General features: G+C 36.2%; 1 protein-coding gene across 1 annotated transcript; it reads left to right on the top strand.

Annotated features, from left to right (window-relative positions):
- Positions 1-180: 180 nt before the first annotated feature.
- ptpa (protein phosphatase 2 phosphatase activator) lies at positions 181-18950 on the top strand. The gene is made up of 10 exons (XM_066661317.1): positions 181-284; positions 3439-3548; positions 4022-4108; positions 4219-4344; positions 5097-5214; positions 7003-7102; positions 7277-7401; positions 8039-8139; positions 12174-12281; positions 15874-18950. The coding sequence occupies exons 1-10, from the start codon at positions 260-262 to the stop codon at positions 15946-15948; spliced, it is 975 nt and encodes a 324-aa protein (XP_066517414.1). The 5' UTR covers positions 181-259; the 3' UTR covers positions 15949-18950.
- Positions 18951-19611: the final 661 nt, after the last annotated feature.

Below are 19611 nucleotides of genomic sequence, written 5' to 3'. Positions count from 1 at the left end.
ATTTAAAATATATTTTTAAATTTAAATGTTCACATTATTATGATATGCACTGGTGTTTTACAATAATTATATAGCTATTATTTTATAATTATTGCGATATAAATCCATTTAATTATCTATAAATGTATCATTTTAAGAACAGTCTAGCCCTCCTTAAAAATAGATATGAATTACATTAATTTTAAATAAATTACTCTACGAAGTAAATTCTGTAAGGTGGAAGGTCGTGGCGACGCTTTGGCTTCAGCCCTCAACAAACATGGCGGAGAGCGAGCAGCAGGCAGGTACGGAAGGGGAAGCCGCGTCTGAAAACAGGCAGAAAATATCATAAAATGGTTTTGCGTGATACTTGTCGACAGATTTAGAAGTGCGTTCAACACCAGGTTTATGAGAAGGGAGAGGCTAGTTTATATTCTAGGTTTTTCATTGCACCTCATTCACTTGAGTAGCGGTTAATGTTAATATTAGCTCACAGCTAAAGACGACCAGCGGCTGCTTCACACGGTTTTTTTAAAACCAATTTGAATTTAGGCTGAGGGTCTGATTGAGTTTAATTATACTTACAGGCTTTTGTTGTTCTGTTTGATGCCTCGGATATAAAGGAGCACGTTTCTGTTTTTCAATATACAAAAGCGGCAAAAGTTTGCACACCTCTATATAAAGCGTTCCTTTTTTTTTTAAAATTTAAATAAGTTACGCTTTTTACGCAGCAATCCAGTGGAAACATGGTCTTCTGCAAAAAAGTTAGCGTGCCATTTCTATTCAATTTCTGAATGTAGCACGCCAAAAAAATTAACTTGTAGTGTAATGTGTGCCATAAAATCATATTTGCAGTTCATTTAATTCAGTAAATAGATATTAATTGTGTATTAAACGTGTAGAAGAATGCTTTCAGTAGATAATATGTACTTTAACTTAGAAGGTTAACAATTATGTAACTGTATTTGAAGACCCAAATATTTGCATATGACTATGCTCTAATTAGGTCAGTCTAATATTGTCTTAAAATTGAATGAAAATCACAGAACTGCTTTCATGCATTTACCCACCATAGTACTGTGGTACCACTATCTTAGTGGGGCATACAATTTGAACATGGTCTAGTGGGGTTAAGATGGACATGGGCACTGGAAAAGTTGGTAAATGTGCTGTTCCTATCAGATAAATGACTGTATATATGGGGCATATTTCTGATACTCAGCTAGGTTGCTCATATGGGCCCCATAACGGAGTGTTGGCTGAATATAGTGTCTCTTGTTATTTTGTTTAATCACAACTGGGAGATTTTGCCTCAGAGCAGGGCTGTTTGGTCGAGCTGTTGAGGTGCTCTTCATATTTGCAACCAATAAAAAAATAAAAATAAAGGAGATGTTTATTGATTACGTAAATATTTTTTCCAAAATGAAATCATTAGGGTAAAAACAGTAATTTAGTTGTATGAATCCTACATTCTACAGAAAGGTACACATTTTCATAGTCGTGATAGTAACAAGGTGTCTGAAAAATGTGCTACTTATAAGTACTCCTTTATATGAAATATTTGCAAATGTGTTGCTTGAAACTTATACAGGTTGGTGAACTACATTTATTTAGTGCATCTCAATTAGTGTAGTCCCAATCCACTGTGTAGAAGGAAGTCACAGGCACGGTGTATTAATTAATCAAAATTATTCTTGTCACATATATGGTGAGGTCTTTTCTGACTTTAATCTATATATTAATGCAGATGTCCTACTTCTTCTGGATAATTGTATTGTAAGTTAGATAATGTGCTTTAATGTTTATATAGCTTGTTTTTTTTTTTTCTTTTCTAAAGCAGTTCTGACAATTCCAGTGACAAATCAAAATGTTTGAACTAGTTTTAGGTAACCTATTAGTGCAACAAATTTTTCATTTCTATTTATTTTGTATTTAAATCAGAGGGAGTACTTTTTAATTGATAATATGCTTCACACAGTCATGTTGTTAGATCAGAGCTTCTGTTTTCCCTCTAAAATTGATTACATTTTGTTGGTGAAAGAGATAGTGAGTGAGCGAGCGGGGTGAAAGTTTCCATTGGTACTTTAATTCATGCATGACTGGACAATTGATCTAACAAAGGGCTACCGAAGAGGACTTTAATCCTAGTTGTTCTCCTTTATTCCTGTCATTACAGTAGAAATGCAAGGATTATAGTCTTGTGCGTGGATTTTAGCTTTAGATAGTCAGTCTAGAGCTTAACATCTGTGGCATAGGTTATGTCATCAGCAAAGTGTACAGATTTTGCATACCACGAGAGAAGCTGTAAAGTGCATACTAACAGCCAGAAAGAGTTGATGATTTAAAATAAAATGTATGTGACCAGGGGTTCATTACGCTGTTATGTAACTTTCGGCTTATTTTCTAGGTCAGACGTGATAAGTTTGGTATTAAAATACAAAAAGCTTATTTTGTAGATTGCTGTTTGCTGCTGTGGCAGTAATTTTGCATATACTTCACCAACAAGACCTCAGGGTCCCCAGACATTGAACATATTCACTGTAATTGAGGTCCCAACACACCCAAACCAGGTTTTCAGTGCCCTAAAAGATTGCTTTAGGTCAAGAGCAGAAATAGGCAAAGTCCAGAGGGCACCCCAAGGACCACTTAGAGAATGACTGTTATATATTGTACTTTGCTGCACTTTGTGCTGTTTCAGATGGTTTCATATAAACAGTTCAGCAGTCCAGGCGGTGATAAGGTTAAATGTTGTTTACCCATTGTATATTTGTGTGTCATTGGTATTTAGTACTGAACATAGCTCATTGCATCGGTTCAGACAGATCAGTAAATTTTTTTCCATTCCTTGCTGCCTTTGTTGGCCACCAAACCAAGGATTGTTAGAACCTCTTCAAAAGTGCATGGTGTAATTTTACGAGCTGCCTTTGTCAGATACATAATCTAATTCTAATAAAAACAAACATGTGCTATTGTAGCTTAGTGAATTTACAAATGCCTAGTTTGTACTAGAGTTCTGTATTTTGTTGTGATAGACAAATCTCTCTGACCAGTCAGTGATCTGCAAGATTTACATGTCATGTTTAGTCCCTCCTCTGCTCGAATGGAACCGGGATCAAGCAGGGACAAAAAAAAGTGTGCCCGGTTCTAGGTACCAGGGACCAAACTTACCTAAAGGAAAATCAGGAGACAAAGGAACTTAGGCTCCTAAAAGACATGCAAGACCTAATGGGCCACTAAATCTGTCACTGTCAAATAAAAAGTAAAGTTTAAATAATGGATAAGAGAAAAAAGAGCAAAATAGAGTTCTGTAATTTTGTGTTTATAGATATTTTCTCATGCAAAAACGAATAACTTGGAAATAATGCATATTTTGATTGAAAATAAAATACAGGATGGCTATTCTTTTGTTTATTATACCGTTAATATTTCTTCATTAATATTGTGTTGCTATTTGCCCAGGTGCCTCTCCTGAAGATGACAGGCCTCCCATACCAATCAGTTTCAACTTCATGTTGCCAAAGAAGGAGATCTGTATGGTGCCTGATATGGGCAAATGGAAGAGATCTCAAGTATGTATTTCCAGGTGCAGGTTTGGGCTATATTATTATTATTTTTATTATTATTAACCATCCATCCATTATCTGTAACCGCTTATCCAATTTAGGGTCGCGGGGGGTCCAGAGCCTACCTGGAATCATTGGGCGCAAGGCGGGAATACACCCTGGAGGGGACGCCAGTCCTTCACAGGGCAACACAGACACACACACATTCACTCACACACTCACACCTACGGACACTTTCGAGTCACCAATCCACCTGCAACGTGTGTTTTTGGACTGTGGGAGGAAACCGGAGCACCCGGAGGAAACCCACGCAGACACGGGGAGAACACTATTATTAACCCATTATTTAAATAATTTTCTCCCCTCTGTATTTAACTTACCCCTCTGTATGCTAACTGTTAGATCTTGCTCTCTGGATGAGTTGGGTCATTCTGAAAACAGTTTTCTAAAATTCGTCTATGTTTCTCATACATTTGTAGGCATATGCTGACTACATGGGATTCATTTTGACTCTAAATGAAGGAGTGAAAGGAAAGAAGCTTACGTGTGAATACCCAGTTTCAGAGGTAAGATAGGAGTTTCATTCTTTTGGCCAAAGGATCAAACCCTGTAGATCCACCCTTTTCTTAATTAAAAAATGTGTTGTTTTTAATTTAACTTATTTTCTTCCTTTTAGACAGTGGAGAAACTGTTGTCCTTGTTGGGGACTCTAGATCGATGGATAGATGAAACGCCACCTGTAGACCAGCCCTCACGCTTTGGCAATAAAGCTTACCGTACATGGTATGCCAAACTAGACCAGGTAAAGACCCCATGTATGTGTTGATCCACATATACATCTTGGAGGATGCTATCATATGCTTCATATAGGATAGTGTAAAGTCACTTTGCTGCCTTATTAATATTTTATTTTCACATTTTATATTGAAATAATGTTTATGATTTTCAATTAAAATATTCCAAACAATGTAAAAAGTCATTTAAATTAAATATGAACAACTTATACAAACAAGCATCTAGATTTCTCACAGTTCTCTGCAGGCATACATAGTAAGACTTTCAGAAAATCTTGTCTATCGGCATCAGAACATTTGTAAATACAGTATATATTTTAATGATTAATTTTTTTGTAATGTCTGCTGCTGAAGCAAGCATAATTAGTATTGTAGTAGTACTAATATACCTAATACACCAGTTGTAATATTTTCTGCAACTGATATTGGAGCTGAAGAGTTGATTCAATAGTGTGCCCTCTTTTGGTGCTGTGGTCTGTAATATGTATATCATTTTGCAGTTGTGTCATTTAGGTTGTTAGAATGATGTTTAGAACTCTCTAATATTTTATGAAGAGCTAATTTGTGTGTGTGTGTGTGTGTGTGTGTGTGTGTGTGTGTGTGTGTGTGTGTGTGTGTGTGTGTGTGTGTGTGTGTGTGTGTGTGTGTGTGTGTGTGTGTGTGTGTGTGTGTGTGTGTGTGTGTGTGTGTGTGTGTGTGTGTGTGTGTGTGTGTGTGTGTGTGTGTGTGTGTGTGTGTGTGTGTGTGTGTGTGTGTCTAGGAGGCTGATGCTCTAGTCTCTAGAGTTCTTCCCTCAGAGCTAAGTGCTGCTGCTCCAGAGATCGCTGTGTACCTGAAAGAGTCTGTAGGTAACTCCACCAGGATTGACTATGGCACAGGTGTGTAATTTAATACCACATTTACATACACCTTAGCCAAATGAATTAAAACCAACTTTTTCACATTTATCCCCAGTTCACATTCCATCTCTCAAGTCAGTTAGCATCTCTACTATATTTTAAGAAAGTGAAATGTCAGAGTAATATTATATACAAATCTTGTTTTCAACCTACTTTCTGTCATCACTTTTCCAGAGGCTCATAAGTTGTTCTTAGATTGATTTGTATTTTACGCACCAAATTATTTTCATCTCAATTCAGTCACAGGTCCACCTCAATATAGGTCAGAATTCAGGTGTGTTGTGGGCCTCATCTGGGGTTACGTTGCTGTAACCGAGCCATAAGTGCAGAAAATGGATGCCCAAATATGCCTGCTATCAGGGTGGCTTCCTCTTTGCATAGTACAGTTTCAGGTTGCACTTCTTGATGCAGCGGCAGGTTGTGTTAGGTGACAGGGATTTTTTCCAAAGTTTTCCCAAGCAACCTGGCTATCTCTGTCACAATGATAGCACAATGGTTCCTCAAATGTTTCTGCCTGAGGGCTAAATGATCAGGCACGTACAGCAGCATTTCCCATCCTTGGCCCATTATGCATCAGAATCTTCCTGAAACTTATGCACTTTTCACTTATGCACTTCTCATGTGTGCAGTTATACTGGTGGCCTGATGTTGATATTATTTGTGCATCAGAACCTGCACTTGCATGGTAATGAGCAATTACATGTGGTCATGTTGTAAATTGTTCACTACCCTTTAGTTCTCTCTAACAGTGCTGTATAGTGTTTTATTTTTCCTCTGAAGTTTGTTGCAGTTATCACATTCAATTGTTATTTTATATTTAAAAAACACAAATAGGTTTAGCAGTGAAAACACCGAAAATATCAAGCAATTTAACAAATTACTGTTTTCAGTTTTTATTGCATTATTAAAACGTGTCCCAGTTTTATTGAAAATGATATATATATATATATATTCATTATCCAGTTTATCCAGTTCAGGGTTTAGGTGGGTCCAGAGCCTACCCGAAATCATTGGGCACAAGGCAACACACATATAGACTCGCAATCCACCTACCAAGGTGTGTTTTTGCACCTTGGGAGGAAACCAGAGCCCCCGGAGGAAAATATTTTTGAAAAATATTTTTTTCCAGTTTCCTGTAGTTGGATTTTAGTTTGTGCAAATATATTTGGCTTGCATGACATCAGCTCTCCAAGGGGACCAATCTGAGTTAGCAAATGTTTGCATCAGTTACACTGGCAGTTACATTATTGATTAATAACAATGTCTTTCTATGAATTCAGCCTCTAAAGCCCCATTGAGTTTGGATGTGTTTATCATGGTGCAAATGGTAATGAAGTATTTTAGATTTTTCCTGAGTGATGAAACTCATGCAGTCAGTCATGAAAATGACTACACTCATATATATATATATATATATATATATATATATATATAATGACCTAATTAAATAGTTATTCTGTGGCACATCTTTAAGATTAAGAAATTTTATGTAAATTTACATTTTTATATACATCTAGTCTTAAGACAGATATTTTCTAGACCACTGGAGGGCACTGTTGAAGCAGAAATCACATGGATACCACTATATGCCAGTAAATTGCTAGACATGGAAAATAAGACATAAAAAAATACTTATGTGTTTTTGTTTAATTCCCATAGTCTTAAGTGTTTCATTACTAGAATGTGAAAAAGATATCATAATTACCCATATTACTTTATTTTAAACGACATTTAACCATGTTTCTTTGTGTTTGAATGTATTTGCAGGTCATGAAGCTGCCTTTGCAGCATTCCTCTGCTGTCTTTGCAAAGTGGGAGCTCTACGAGTGGAAGACCAGTTGGCCATTATCTTTAAGGTTTTTGACAGGTTAGCGATAACACAGATACACAGTTGCTTGACATTACATGTGAGGTTTGTTCTTACTACTTGGCAATCAGTAAATACTAGCATTAAAACAACATAGTGTTTTATTGCTCGTGTGAAAAAGAGCACGTAATGCACATTTACATGTTAATGTGCTCTGGGCCCTGATGACTGCAGGTATCTGGTAGTGATGCGGAAGCTGCAGAAGACCTACAGGATGGAGCCGGCAGGCAGCCAGGGCGTGTGGGGGCTTGATGATTTCCAGTTCCTACCTTTCATATGGGGGAGTTCCCAACTAATAGGTATCTTCGATTTGAAAACTTGCTGCCATTTTATTCCCAGCTTTATTATCATAAAAGAAAGGAGCATATTTGTTTTATTTTTGGATTACAATTGCAAAGTAAGTTCTTTTGTGGTGTTTGTGTATGTATATATATATGTGTATATACACACACACACATACTATTATATAATAATAGCAGCTATAGATAATGTATGGTACTGTACTCCATTTATTTATTGGTTATTATTTAAAAATTGATATACTGAACCATTAACATTCCTGTCCCAGTGCCAGGAAAGTGTTCCCCCCTCTTTATTGTGCTTACATATGTTACATGGAAATTATAGGGAGCTTTATTTTATTGGGAAAACAGCATATTACCTCAACTGTTCTCCATGATTAAGATCTTCAGCAAAATACCTCTATTGTTACAACCCTACCGAGCATTCCCTATGACCAATATTCCTGTTTCAAAATAAGCCTGATCAGTATGAAGTGAGTTTAGTGTTGCTACCAACACTGATAATGGCTATTTTTTAAAATTCTTGAAACCCAAACCCAATGTTAGCTACATTGAGAGTTGGGGGAGGAAATATAGACACTTGCTGGTTGCTTCGAAGAGCTGCATGATTTTCTTTTTCTTTCTTTTCCTCTAGATCACCCCACTCTGGAGCCTAGGCACTTTGTGGATGAAAAGATGGTGAATGAATATCACCAGGACTACATGTTCCTGGAGTGCATCAAGTTCATCAATGAGGTGCATTTGTCTCTTTTTAGCAAGACCTGTTCCAAATAAAATAATGAGACCACCAAATTTTGAAGAAGAGAAATGAGGCTAGAGGAGATTATGGGACTAAATTAGGAGAATATAATTTCATATTGGATGGGAGGATCAAGGTTATACCTTCCCATCTCACTTATTGGGCAATTAACAGAGAAAATAGTTAGATTATTTTTCTCTATATGTCTCTGTGAGATATTCAGAATCATTGTTAGTTGAACTGAAGAAAAAATTGATCAGCTAAGCCTAAAGGTCGAGTAGTTATGGTTCGTAGAATATGTTAAAACTGATCAGTTGCAGCTTTGGTTTTAGTTGATTTACGTACCAGTTATCATTGACATCTTGTCTCCAAGTGCAAGAAACTACACAATTTTATGTCATCTATGAAACCAAACTATTTATGATGCAATACAACATTAATTATAGAAAAGAAAAATGCTCAATGCAGATTTTTCAGTAAGCAGTTGGATTACCATGGAGGGTAGTAAATTATCTCAAATATATATGCTTATCAGAAGTGGTGTAAACTAAGTATATTACAATACAGATGATTTCAGTTTGTCACATCTGTGTTGGCACATTTTGGCACATTCTTTCTTGGGCATTTCAACATGTGCATGTACCCACTTCAGTGCTTAGAAAACAAATTGTTTATCAAGCTTAAATCTACCAACAAACAGTTGCCAACCCTGGATCCTTGGAAGAACACTTTTCAGTTTTCAAATCCAGTGTCAACATTTGGATATTTTATGAGATAAAACTGTTGTTCTCACAGACCTCAAATGTTACACAGACTATTTTGGATTTTAAAAATAATTGTAAACCATTTTAAACTTTTGCAAAATAGCTGTTAACCACATTCCAACACTGTCATCTATAAAATGGTCAAACTATAAACTATACTGAACAGCCTCGTATAACTGGTCAGCTCAACATTTTGGCCATTTTTATCAGAACATGTACGGTGCTGACTAAGAGTGGGAATATAGTACTGCCCACTGATTTAGGGTGAACAAATTATGGATATCTGGTGTGTTGGTCTGCAGTGAAGTGATCTGACTGGAGGTTTAGCCTACGAGTTACTTTAGTGGTACTTTAGTGGAACTGTTTAAAAATATATAATTAATATTACACGGCCACCGATTAGTACTGCACGCTAATGTCATTAAACTGTTTGTAATGGGCAAAGAACACAGATCACATTTCTTGTGGTAAATAATTGGTATACTTTTCAGCATATCTGTATTTTTATTATCTGGGCAGGATAAACAAAATGTAAATTTACATTAATATTAATAACATTTGGTTTATCCACGCTATAATTTTTTAGAAAGATATTCTTCTAAAACTGTGAACATTTTGTTCATATATATTTAGTGCTAAGGAGATCTGTTTTCATAAAGTAGAGCAAATGTAAGACCCCAGAAATGTCTGAAATTTGAATTGGTTATATGAATATAAATTACAATAAAGTTTTAAATAAAGTGTTATTATGCTATTAAATTTTGACTAGTCCTGCATCAACAGGCTTTGTTCTTTGAGCGAAGTAAGATAACAAACTCTCTCGCTATAGCCAGAAACATGGATTTTCAGACTTATACGTTTTTAAATCTGTAGTGAAGTAATGTGTATGTGTGCTAGTTGGTTCTGGTGTGGGAGTTTATGTGAAGAGAGGAGAGGATGCTGCAGCTGTGGCTACAGAATGACTCAACTTCCCAGAATGCAGAAAAGAGAGAAAGAGAGTACAGGGTGTGTGAGTAGAGGAATGGCAGAGAGGTCCAGAATTGAGGATATATATGATTCTTTATATAGCGCGCGCTCTCTCTCTGTGTGAGCATGTTTAGTCTTGTTGTGATCTTGACTTATGTCGTTCGTTATAGACAGGGAAGATTTAGTATCATTCATGTACAAGACCTCACTGCCCACAACACCACCTCATTCTGTCTCCTGCATTTTTTTCTCCTTCTCCATGATTCTTGCGCTCTCTCCTTCTCTGTCTGTCTCTGACTCTCATTTTCTCCTCTTACTCTCTAAACTTTTTTTTTTGTCTCTCTCTCACTCTTTCTCTCCAACCCCACCACCCCCCGACTTCTCTAAGGGAGGTTATGTGTGGAGCACACTGCTCACATGAGTCATTTCCTTCCACACATGCTGTTGTGAATCACTTGCTCCCTTAGCCCACCCCCTCTCTCTCTCCGCTGCTCTTTTTCTCTGTGGAAGACTGCTGGGCCTCACTGGAAAATCTAGCCTGAGAAGGGTAGTCTGGGAAAGTGTGTGTGGAGTAAAGCTACACAGAATTTCATTCATGAGCTCGTCTTTCCTTAGGCCATGTCCACACATGTGGATATATTTTAAATGAAGGATTGTGTTTGTGTTTTGGTCTCCCATCCATATGAAAATAGCTTTTTATGTTACTGCAAGTTTTTGAGAATTTTTCAGTGTCATCATGTTTATGGGCAAAACAGAGATTTGGGGAAACGCTACTGTCACACTGTGAGACTGCACCAGAGTTAATTTAGATTGAAAATCTGATTTTGATGTATTTTTAATCTTAGTTGTCTGACTGCATTTATATTAGTTTTAGTAATTTAATTGCTTTTTACTTAGTCTGTGGAAAATAAAAATATTTTAGTCTAGATTTAATCCATGAAATTGAATTTGAGGTTTTACTATTATTAATTGTATTGTTTATTACTAACTTTCATAACAATGGCTTAAAAGTTATGTTACATTTATAACATGATAACATTCAGTAATAGCTCTTTTTTATCATATACACATACATTTATTAAACATTAACATTTTTAATTCATTTAATACATTTAATTTTCCACTGCAGAGAGCTCTATGAATTACTGGCCCCACAGATATGAGCAGCTCCCAGACTCTCAAAGTAACAATTGTTTGGGAGTCAACTCCCATTCACTAACAACATTTACTTTAAGCATCAACTCTCTGTTCAGAGCTTCTTTTCAAATGACCTTGAACCACTCTTGACTTACTTTAAACACAACCCAAAGAACACACCGCAGTATCTGCTGCTAAATCAAAGTAAATGTTGATAGTGACGAGGAGTCAATTCTCAAAGAATCATTTATTCAAGTGCCATCACTGTGGCAACAGTAAACAAAGAGTTTTCCTGTTAAATTTTCCTTGTGATTTTTGTTTTCAAATCAGAAATTCAAAACATTTTTGTCACATTTGTTGTCTTAAAAGGATTATATTTATCTAGCTCTTGTCTAGATTTCATTGTGAAATATTGGTAGTTACTTTTGTTAATGAAAAATATTCATTAACACTGGCCAGTGGTCTCTTTATGTTTATATTAGCAAAATATGTTCAGAATGAGCCTGAAAATTGGCTACTCACATGACTTGTTCTGTTGTCTTTGTTATTTGTGGATTGATTACATACCAGTGAATGCTATCTATGACTACTGTATTTATTCTCTTCCATTAGTTGTTGAAGTAGATTCTACTACAACACTGACCATATGTATAAATTTTAATCATAATAACTGCCTCCGTGTGTTTCAATTTCTTCATCAGTGTTGTGATAATGTTTTTTTTTTCCCCCCTCTTCAGGCAGTACTGCACACTCTTTCAATTTGGCTGTAACAAATCTGTTCTCCATTCTTCCATTCTCTTCCATTACTGCCCTCAGAAAAGAAAATGCTGAAGTCCATATATTGTTAATATATCTATGGATGTTGATTAATATTCAATATCTATCTATATCAGACAGTTTCTGAGACTAAACCTATCTAAAAAGAAACTAAAACTAAAAAGAATTAAAGCAAGTCTTCTAAGTTTTCTGCTTCTTCATGATGCTGACAAAGTAGCTGTTTGGACAGAAAATAAAATAGATAGATGGTGGTCATTACTTTTACGTAATTTTGTAGCCCATTTCAGCCAGCAGTAAGACAGTAAACATAAAATGAATGTGCTAGTTTATTTTAACATTTTAGGTTTTGCTCTTAACATTTTGTTTTTCTCTCTGATTTGACTTAGATGAAAACTGGTCCTTTTGCTGAGCATTCTAACCAGCTGTGGAACATCAGCGCTGTCCCTTCCTGGTCCAAAGTCAACCAAGGCCTTATACGAATGTACAAGGCTGAAGTAAGTGTGTGTGTGTGTGTGTGTGTGTGTGTGTGATGTATGTTCAAAACCATGTATGTTTTAAGTTAAATTACTGGCTACGAAAATAGTTATTAAATAAATATATAATGGGGTTATGAAGTTTAATATTACAGCAAATATGTGGTTTATTTATTAAAACCGAGACCAGAGCTGTTTCTACTAGCAAACAATGGAGCCAGGCACTCTTAGCAATTTACAACTTAATATTAATTTTATATGTTGAATATAAACAAGTTTAGATATTGATAGTTGCAAAACATTGTGAATACTGACAGGGGCTTTTTTTACCACTGGTTCACATCCCCATTTCTTTTAATGATACCTTTGAATAATTTGGGAATTCAAGATAAATCTTGCAAATCTTGAGCTGCTCAGAAGTCTGTGGCCCCCGTTGTCTGACAGAATGTATTTTTCATCTTGGGGCACTTTCACATGATTCTCTGCAAAACTGCTGATGCCATTGTTTTTCTATGGAGAGAGCGGCGCCGCTACCGTGAGTGGTGCCAACCGCACTTTTTTGCCGCTTTGTTGCGTCACTTTGCTACCTTGCTGCTACGCACGACGTTCAAACAAATCGAACTTTGACATACTTTCCGCTGACCTTTCAGAAGCGCAGCCAATGAGATGGACTGAAGTGTGTGATGTAACACAAGCAGTTTGACAAATACTATAAATGTGACTGAGAACGTCATTCTCACAGTTTCCCAGTACCCAGAGCTCTATAACAACACTTTAAAAGCATATCACGACATTTTGAGGATAAACACAGAATGGCGAATTACCAGATTCGGACTCAGATAACAATTTCACGTTTACGAGGCCACTACACGTATGAATTTAGCCAGTTAGCAGCAAGTCTGATGATGCGAACACCGTTTGAAGCAAAGCGGAGCACAAAGCAACGACGTGCAGAACATTTGTCAGGTGAAAGCCCCCTTATGGGCATAGTATCTGACATCAGTTATTTTGTCCATCTCCGATGACTTTGGGCCCAGAGAACTCGCTGTCATTTCTGCAAAAAACTAATATATGGCTTCCTCTTTGCCATACAGTTTCTGGCTACATTTATCCAAAGTACTCCCAAGCCCATGTGGCAATGTCCATCTCATGATGTAATAATTTACCTTCAAGTTAATAAATGATAGAAAACAAAGAAAAACACTTCATGCTGCTGTGTATTTCTATTGAAGAACTATTGAAAACAATGCCAAAACAACAAACGTCAGACACACCTGGACTTGTCTGCAGACTGGGATAAACCAAGCCAAAGTCTGAGACCTCTTTTCAACTTTTAGCAACAGTGCTAATATAAAAGTTGTCCTGAACCTAAAACAAGTGAAAATACTGAAGTGGTGGAAAACAAAATAACAAGAAAGGCCTGTGCCCCAAGGGTCCTGTTTGGGCAGAAGAATTCATTGATTCTGAATAGATGTTCTGATTAATCTATTATCATATTTGGCTGAAATGCCTATCCCTAGAAGAAAAGAAATCTGTAAATTTTTATAGCTTTCAGTGCTAGGCAGGAAAGGGTTAAGTATGTGATTTTTGCATGTGTGTATGTAAAGCCCCACCCCCTTCAAGAGCCACATCCTGTGTTGTTTCTAGAGAAGGCATTTGCCCCCTCCCCTCCCTCAGCAGAAAGCTAGCTGAGGGGCCAGTCTGTCTACAAATCTCCCCACCCCCATGCAGCCAACACACACACACACACCCATTGCATTCCCTCTTCAGCTTTCTCTGCAGTGTTAAGAGTGGCTTGAGGCTATTACCTCAGTTAAATTTAAGACTCTGAAAATGTATGTTGTGATTTTTTTTTTTTTTTCAATTGTTGCCTGAACATGAAAGATATGAATGACAAAATCAGGGGTTGTGCAATATATCAGCCGATGTTACAGAATTCACTAAATAATGGGTGAATCAGAGTTTTGCTTTTTGTCCCGTATGCAGACATTCACTGCACTGGGTCGTCACTTCTATTAGCTTTTTTCAACCAACATGGAATAAGCTATGTTCTGGTTCGCGAACCTACTTTTGGACCGTTCAGTGCATTTCCACCAACAGAAATAGTTTCTGGAACCCGAAAAGATTGTTCGCAGCGGTTTTTCAGTATGGACCGTGACAGTATCTAGTTGCATGTCTAGTTGTACAGGAGCAAAAAGCAATGGCAACATAAAGAGCTTAGTTTATGAAGTGTTCTGTGACTATATTCCTGTGTTCCACTAAAACTGGTGTAAACGCGGGCAGGTTTGCTGAAAAGCACCAAGGTTCTTATAAGCCAGACCAGAACCAGTTCAAATACCAGAGTTATTTTGGTTGAATAGCGCGATATATGAGCTAATTTAGCTCTGTCATAGCTAAGTACAATTATTCATTAAGGGTGTGGTTCAATTTGGAGTTCCCTTGGTCCAGACCAAACAAAAATAATGAAACATTGTTACATTTTATTTCTGGTTTAGTTCAAGTTCACACTAACACTTTTACAATTGAGTCAAAACAGCACCAGAAATTCCTCCACTGCCCTAACCAAGAGGGTCTGCTACAGAGAGAAGACGTTAGGAGGTCTGTCTTCAGTGCGTTTTTTTTTTTTTTTGTACTTTTTTATTTATTTACTCTGTTTCTTCGTGATGCAATGATTTTTACACCTTGAGATATCACATTTTGTGTCTGGTTTGTTCAGAAGCATTTGGATCTCGTTGCATGCATACTTTAAATGAGCCACACTAGAGTTAGTTTAAGGGACCAAGACCTTCCTGCTCAGATTGTCTCAGTCCACTTGTTTGGTGTGCAACAGAGTTTGTGAGGTAGCATTCACGCTTACTTTAGCAAACTGCTCTAATGGAACAATTGCACCGTTTTATTTTAATCTAACCAAAGCGGACAGGTCGGAACACACCCTAAGTGACTTTAAATTTGAACATTTTACCTCAAATTTGATTTATAATAACTTGCTCCTTCTAGAAATAAATAACTACATAAATGCTGTAGGTTTATCCCTAAATAAAGCACAACATGCACATACATAAATAACCAATGCTCATTCAGCTGATTTTGTACACCTATTTTGAATGTTTTTGAAAAAAACTAACCCTGCCAGACAAAAAAAAACTCTATCTCTACCTACCTCTATCTGGGGTTGTGCTCTAATCTCTGGTAACAAATCTCTGAATCACAGTTACAAAAACAAAAAACCAAACAATAACTATCCAAAGTTTATAAACTGACATTCTGGCTAATCCAGTGTACCCCATTTCCATTTTCTCTCCAGTTAACATTCTTATCATAGGGGCTTCATGAGCTTGTCAAAACCTGATATAAGGATGAAAAAATTACACTACTTCGACCTTAATAGGTTATTTAAGCCTTAAAATGTTCGTTTGTACTCTTGTTTTTGCTATACATCGTTAAACTAATTATATGGATAAATAATATCATTTCGTAAGTCTTTACTCTCAATAATAACTTTTCATCTTTCTATTTTCAGACATGTCTAATACGGATTGAAAATTTTGATTTTAGACTTGACGGTTGAGAATATGAGGGATTTACACATTTGTCCCTTTTTTTGTTTCTGCAGTGTCTAGAAAAGTTCCCTGTCATCCAGCACTTCAAGTTTGGAAGCCTTCTTTCCATCCAGCCTGTGAAACCATGAATGGTGTCAGAAAGATCCAGTCAAAGAGCACAACCAAAACTCAAGTCCCAGAGTAAACCACCTGAACTCTTTAGCCACAATCATACAAGATGTTCATACAGTCCAAATCCTACTTCTAAGGCTAGTCCAACATGATTTACACCCTTTTAATTAAGGAATTTGTTGAATTTTCTATTTTCCTGCAAGCCCAAATATTGTCCATGTCGCAATAAGACTTGTGCATATTCATTATCTCTAGCCTTCTTATTTATTTGTGTAAATGTACATATGAAGAGTAGAGCTTGCCTTTACAGCTAAATAAAGTGTTGGTTCGGGTTTTGGTGTGGAAGAAAGAAGGCACATTGTCAATTTTTCCCCATTTAGTGTGTGTAAGGACCTTTGACAAATGGATGAATTGTGTGGGGGTGCATGTACATCTGTCTCATAAGGACAGTTTTATGATTTGTATGGCTTTATTGACTTATACACCTGTTGCCAGAGCCTGTATTTGTTGTAAATGTAAGTGTGTTATGCTCACATGTCATAATGTCACTGTATGGTATTAATAATCTGTCAACTATTTTAGACTTACTTGTTTGTATTCTTAATTCTTGCTAAGGTTGAATTAGTACAGCTACATCCTTAAGCAGCACCTTTGACCAAGAAAGAAAGGAAGGCGTTATGAAAAAAGATCCATTTCGTTGCCGTAGTCTTCCATTCAGAAACGGAATTAAGTACTGGATGTACATAATTGCAGCTATTGCACTAGGGAAGGTAAACTGGATGGAATTCAGTTTTCATTATATGTAAATAAATGGTTTTAAGTTAATTTAATCTAATTCTATTTCTCAATTTCAACACAGGTTTATAACCTTAAACATAGGTTTATACTGAACCTTTACACATTAACTATATCCACTCTATGGTTTATAAAAAGTTAGATTCAGACTGTCAATATTATTAGATACCCCTAACATGTATTTTTACTCACTCAAAGAGTATCCTTAGCCATCTATATGTGTACAACAACAGATTGTCATGTATCAATTCTGTTGTCGTGAACAATTTGTCAGGAGTACCAAGCGTTTGTGTGGTGGACAATTATTTCTAAGTCTCACTGATATGATAATGGCATGGCCCTTGTATGAGTATATAATGCAAAGGTTTTTTTGTTTGTTTGTTTTTTAAATATAAACATTAGCATCACTGCATGGTTGAAGATGGCTCTGTGGTCAGAAACTTGACAACTGACCTATGGCTAAAGGGTGATATGTTATAGAATAGAATAGCATAGCTTTTATTGTCGCTGAGAAAACAATGTTCAAGAACAGTGTTAAAACAGTGAAATGCAGTTATTAGCATCCTCTCACAGGCATCAATCTCATCAATCTCTGTTCAACAGCATGGCAGAGGTTTCTTTAAAACAGCAGGTCAGTACACAAAATTACAATGCTATTTTTACACTAACTAAAATGCTAAGACCTATACTTATATTTCCTGTACTTATGAAAGCCATTAATGGGAGGAAGATTCTTGTAGCTAATACATGTTTATATTAAATGCAGACTTAATATTCATATGCAATTTTCTTAACTGCTGTGGTCTTAACAACACAAGGCCGTTATAAAATACATTTTTTATTTGTAATTTAAACATTAAAAAGGTACAAACCCTAACCAAAAAAAGGATAGAATATTGACATGGACAAATTATTTAAATTCACCCATAGGTTTTCAATTGGAAACAGATAAAGACTAGGCACAGTAAGCCTTTCCTGAAAAAAAAGATTTAACATTTTTTTGCTCTCTGACAAGACATATTAGGATCATCATCACCAAACTTATTTTCTATTAATGGAATGAGAAAAGTGTCCAAACCGTCAGTGTTCATGGTGCATGGCCTGTTGAGGCAATGACTGCAATTTCCCATGTTGCTTTACCTGACATATAAATGAGTGGGTAAATTATTCTTCTGCAGTCTTCTTTATACATTTTATAATAACAGCACCAGACAAAAGTTACACAATTTCTTTGGCCAATGCAGATTTGTGATTCTTCCATAAATATCACTTTCATCCTATCAGCCCAACTCTGTGGTTGCTCATCTTTAGCCCCTAGTAACCATGTTTTCTTCAGTTTAGATGTCAGTCCTGCTGTTCAATTGACTTTTCTATATGCAAATACCACTCCATTCATTTCATTAGTTCATTCAGTTCTGTCACATATAATAACTCCTGTTTCTACCTATTTGTGTTCATTACTATTTGTTTTGAAATTGTCATTGGTCTACCAGTATTTGCTTTTATAGTCTTCCCATTTTCTGTTTATTTGCATTACACCTAAGGGACAACTTACAGCAAACCATCATCTTCTGTCACACATTATTCCATATATTATTCATAAGGAACTGAATTCAGAAGGTAGTAAATTATTATTATTATGATTATTATTTAACCAAACAGTGCAGTTAAATTACATGGGTTGTACTCTTTTTGTGGTGCATTATGGGTATGCTTGAGTAAACTGAAAGATGTCCACTGTTTTCTGACACGATTGCAAAACGAACGCCACAATAGTTACCTATTTAGTGAATAGGACAAAGCAAAAGTTTTCTTTCTTGAAGGAATTTCATAGGTTTGATTACTTATATTTAAATGCAAAGTTGATTCCATACATTTTCCCTCAACATTAAGTAATTCCATGACTTTTCCTGTCTGGAAAAAAATATACCATTAAAAAATAAACTATCAATGTCTCATTCACTCATGGTCTGTAACTGCTTATCCAGTTCAGGGTCACAGTGGGTCCAGAGCCTACCCAAAATCCCTGGAGCTGTCTGAGAGCGACACTACCTGTTGCGCCACCTGATGTATGTCTCATGAATCCAAAATGTTCAGCAAAGATTTTATGTTATATGTGATTTGTTTAAATGCTACAAAGTAAATATTGCAGGAGAAGATCTAAATGTGGTTATATTTTTGCAAGGGGTCTTACACATACTTAAAGGGGAATTTTTCAAATGTCCTCAGCTGAATTGTCATTAAAATGTAAACAAAATAAATTAGAGTGTTGGTGTGACGTTATTCTAGAGAAACACATTAAATCAACAACAAGTTATGAGAAGTACTAGACTTTTGCACAATTCTGTGACTTTAGAAGCTTCACTGAATGTTTCAGATGGTTGCATGGTGTTTTTATGTCCTTTTTCAAAATACTGTACATTCATTGTGTACATGCAGGATAAAAAACATAGTCAAAATGTACCTTTATCTACATGAACAAAAATGACTCTTTATTGTTAGAAGATAATATGACCATAGTTGTGCTGTTGCAAACCCTGGTTCGCGTCATTTAAAAAAAATGTGTTGGCATATATTTCTAAAATTAACGCACTTTAGTAGATCCACCTATGAGTTAAATTATGCAGACATTTCGAATAGTTGGTAGATTCCTATTTAATTACCTAATTACTTTCTACTTCCCCTGTCCCAATCCTTACCCGAAGCCCTAAAGCCTCCTTTGAAGTGTGCACTTTGATGACGTTGTTTTAGGTGAGCAAAAGTGGCGCGAGGGTTCAAGTATTCAAGGGGTCGGGGCTGAGAGCAGAATTGGGACACATTTCGCTTCGCGGGCTTTTGTGTTTATACGTCACTGCGACTTAAACAAAATTCGCTGGTTTTCAGAA

The sequence above is a fragment of the Hoplias malabaricus genome, chromosome 2 (assembly GCF_029633855.1).
Source record: "Hoplias malabaricus isolate fHopMal1 chromosome 2, fHopMal1.hap1, whole genome shotgun sequence".
Taxonomy (NCBI): Eukaryota; Metazoa; Chordata; class Actinopteri; order Characiformes; family Erythrinidae; genus Hoplias; species Hoplias malabaricus.
This window is presented reverse-complemented; position numbering and strand designations above follow the sequence as displayed.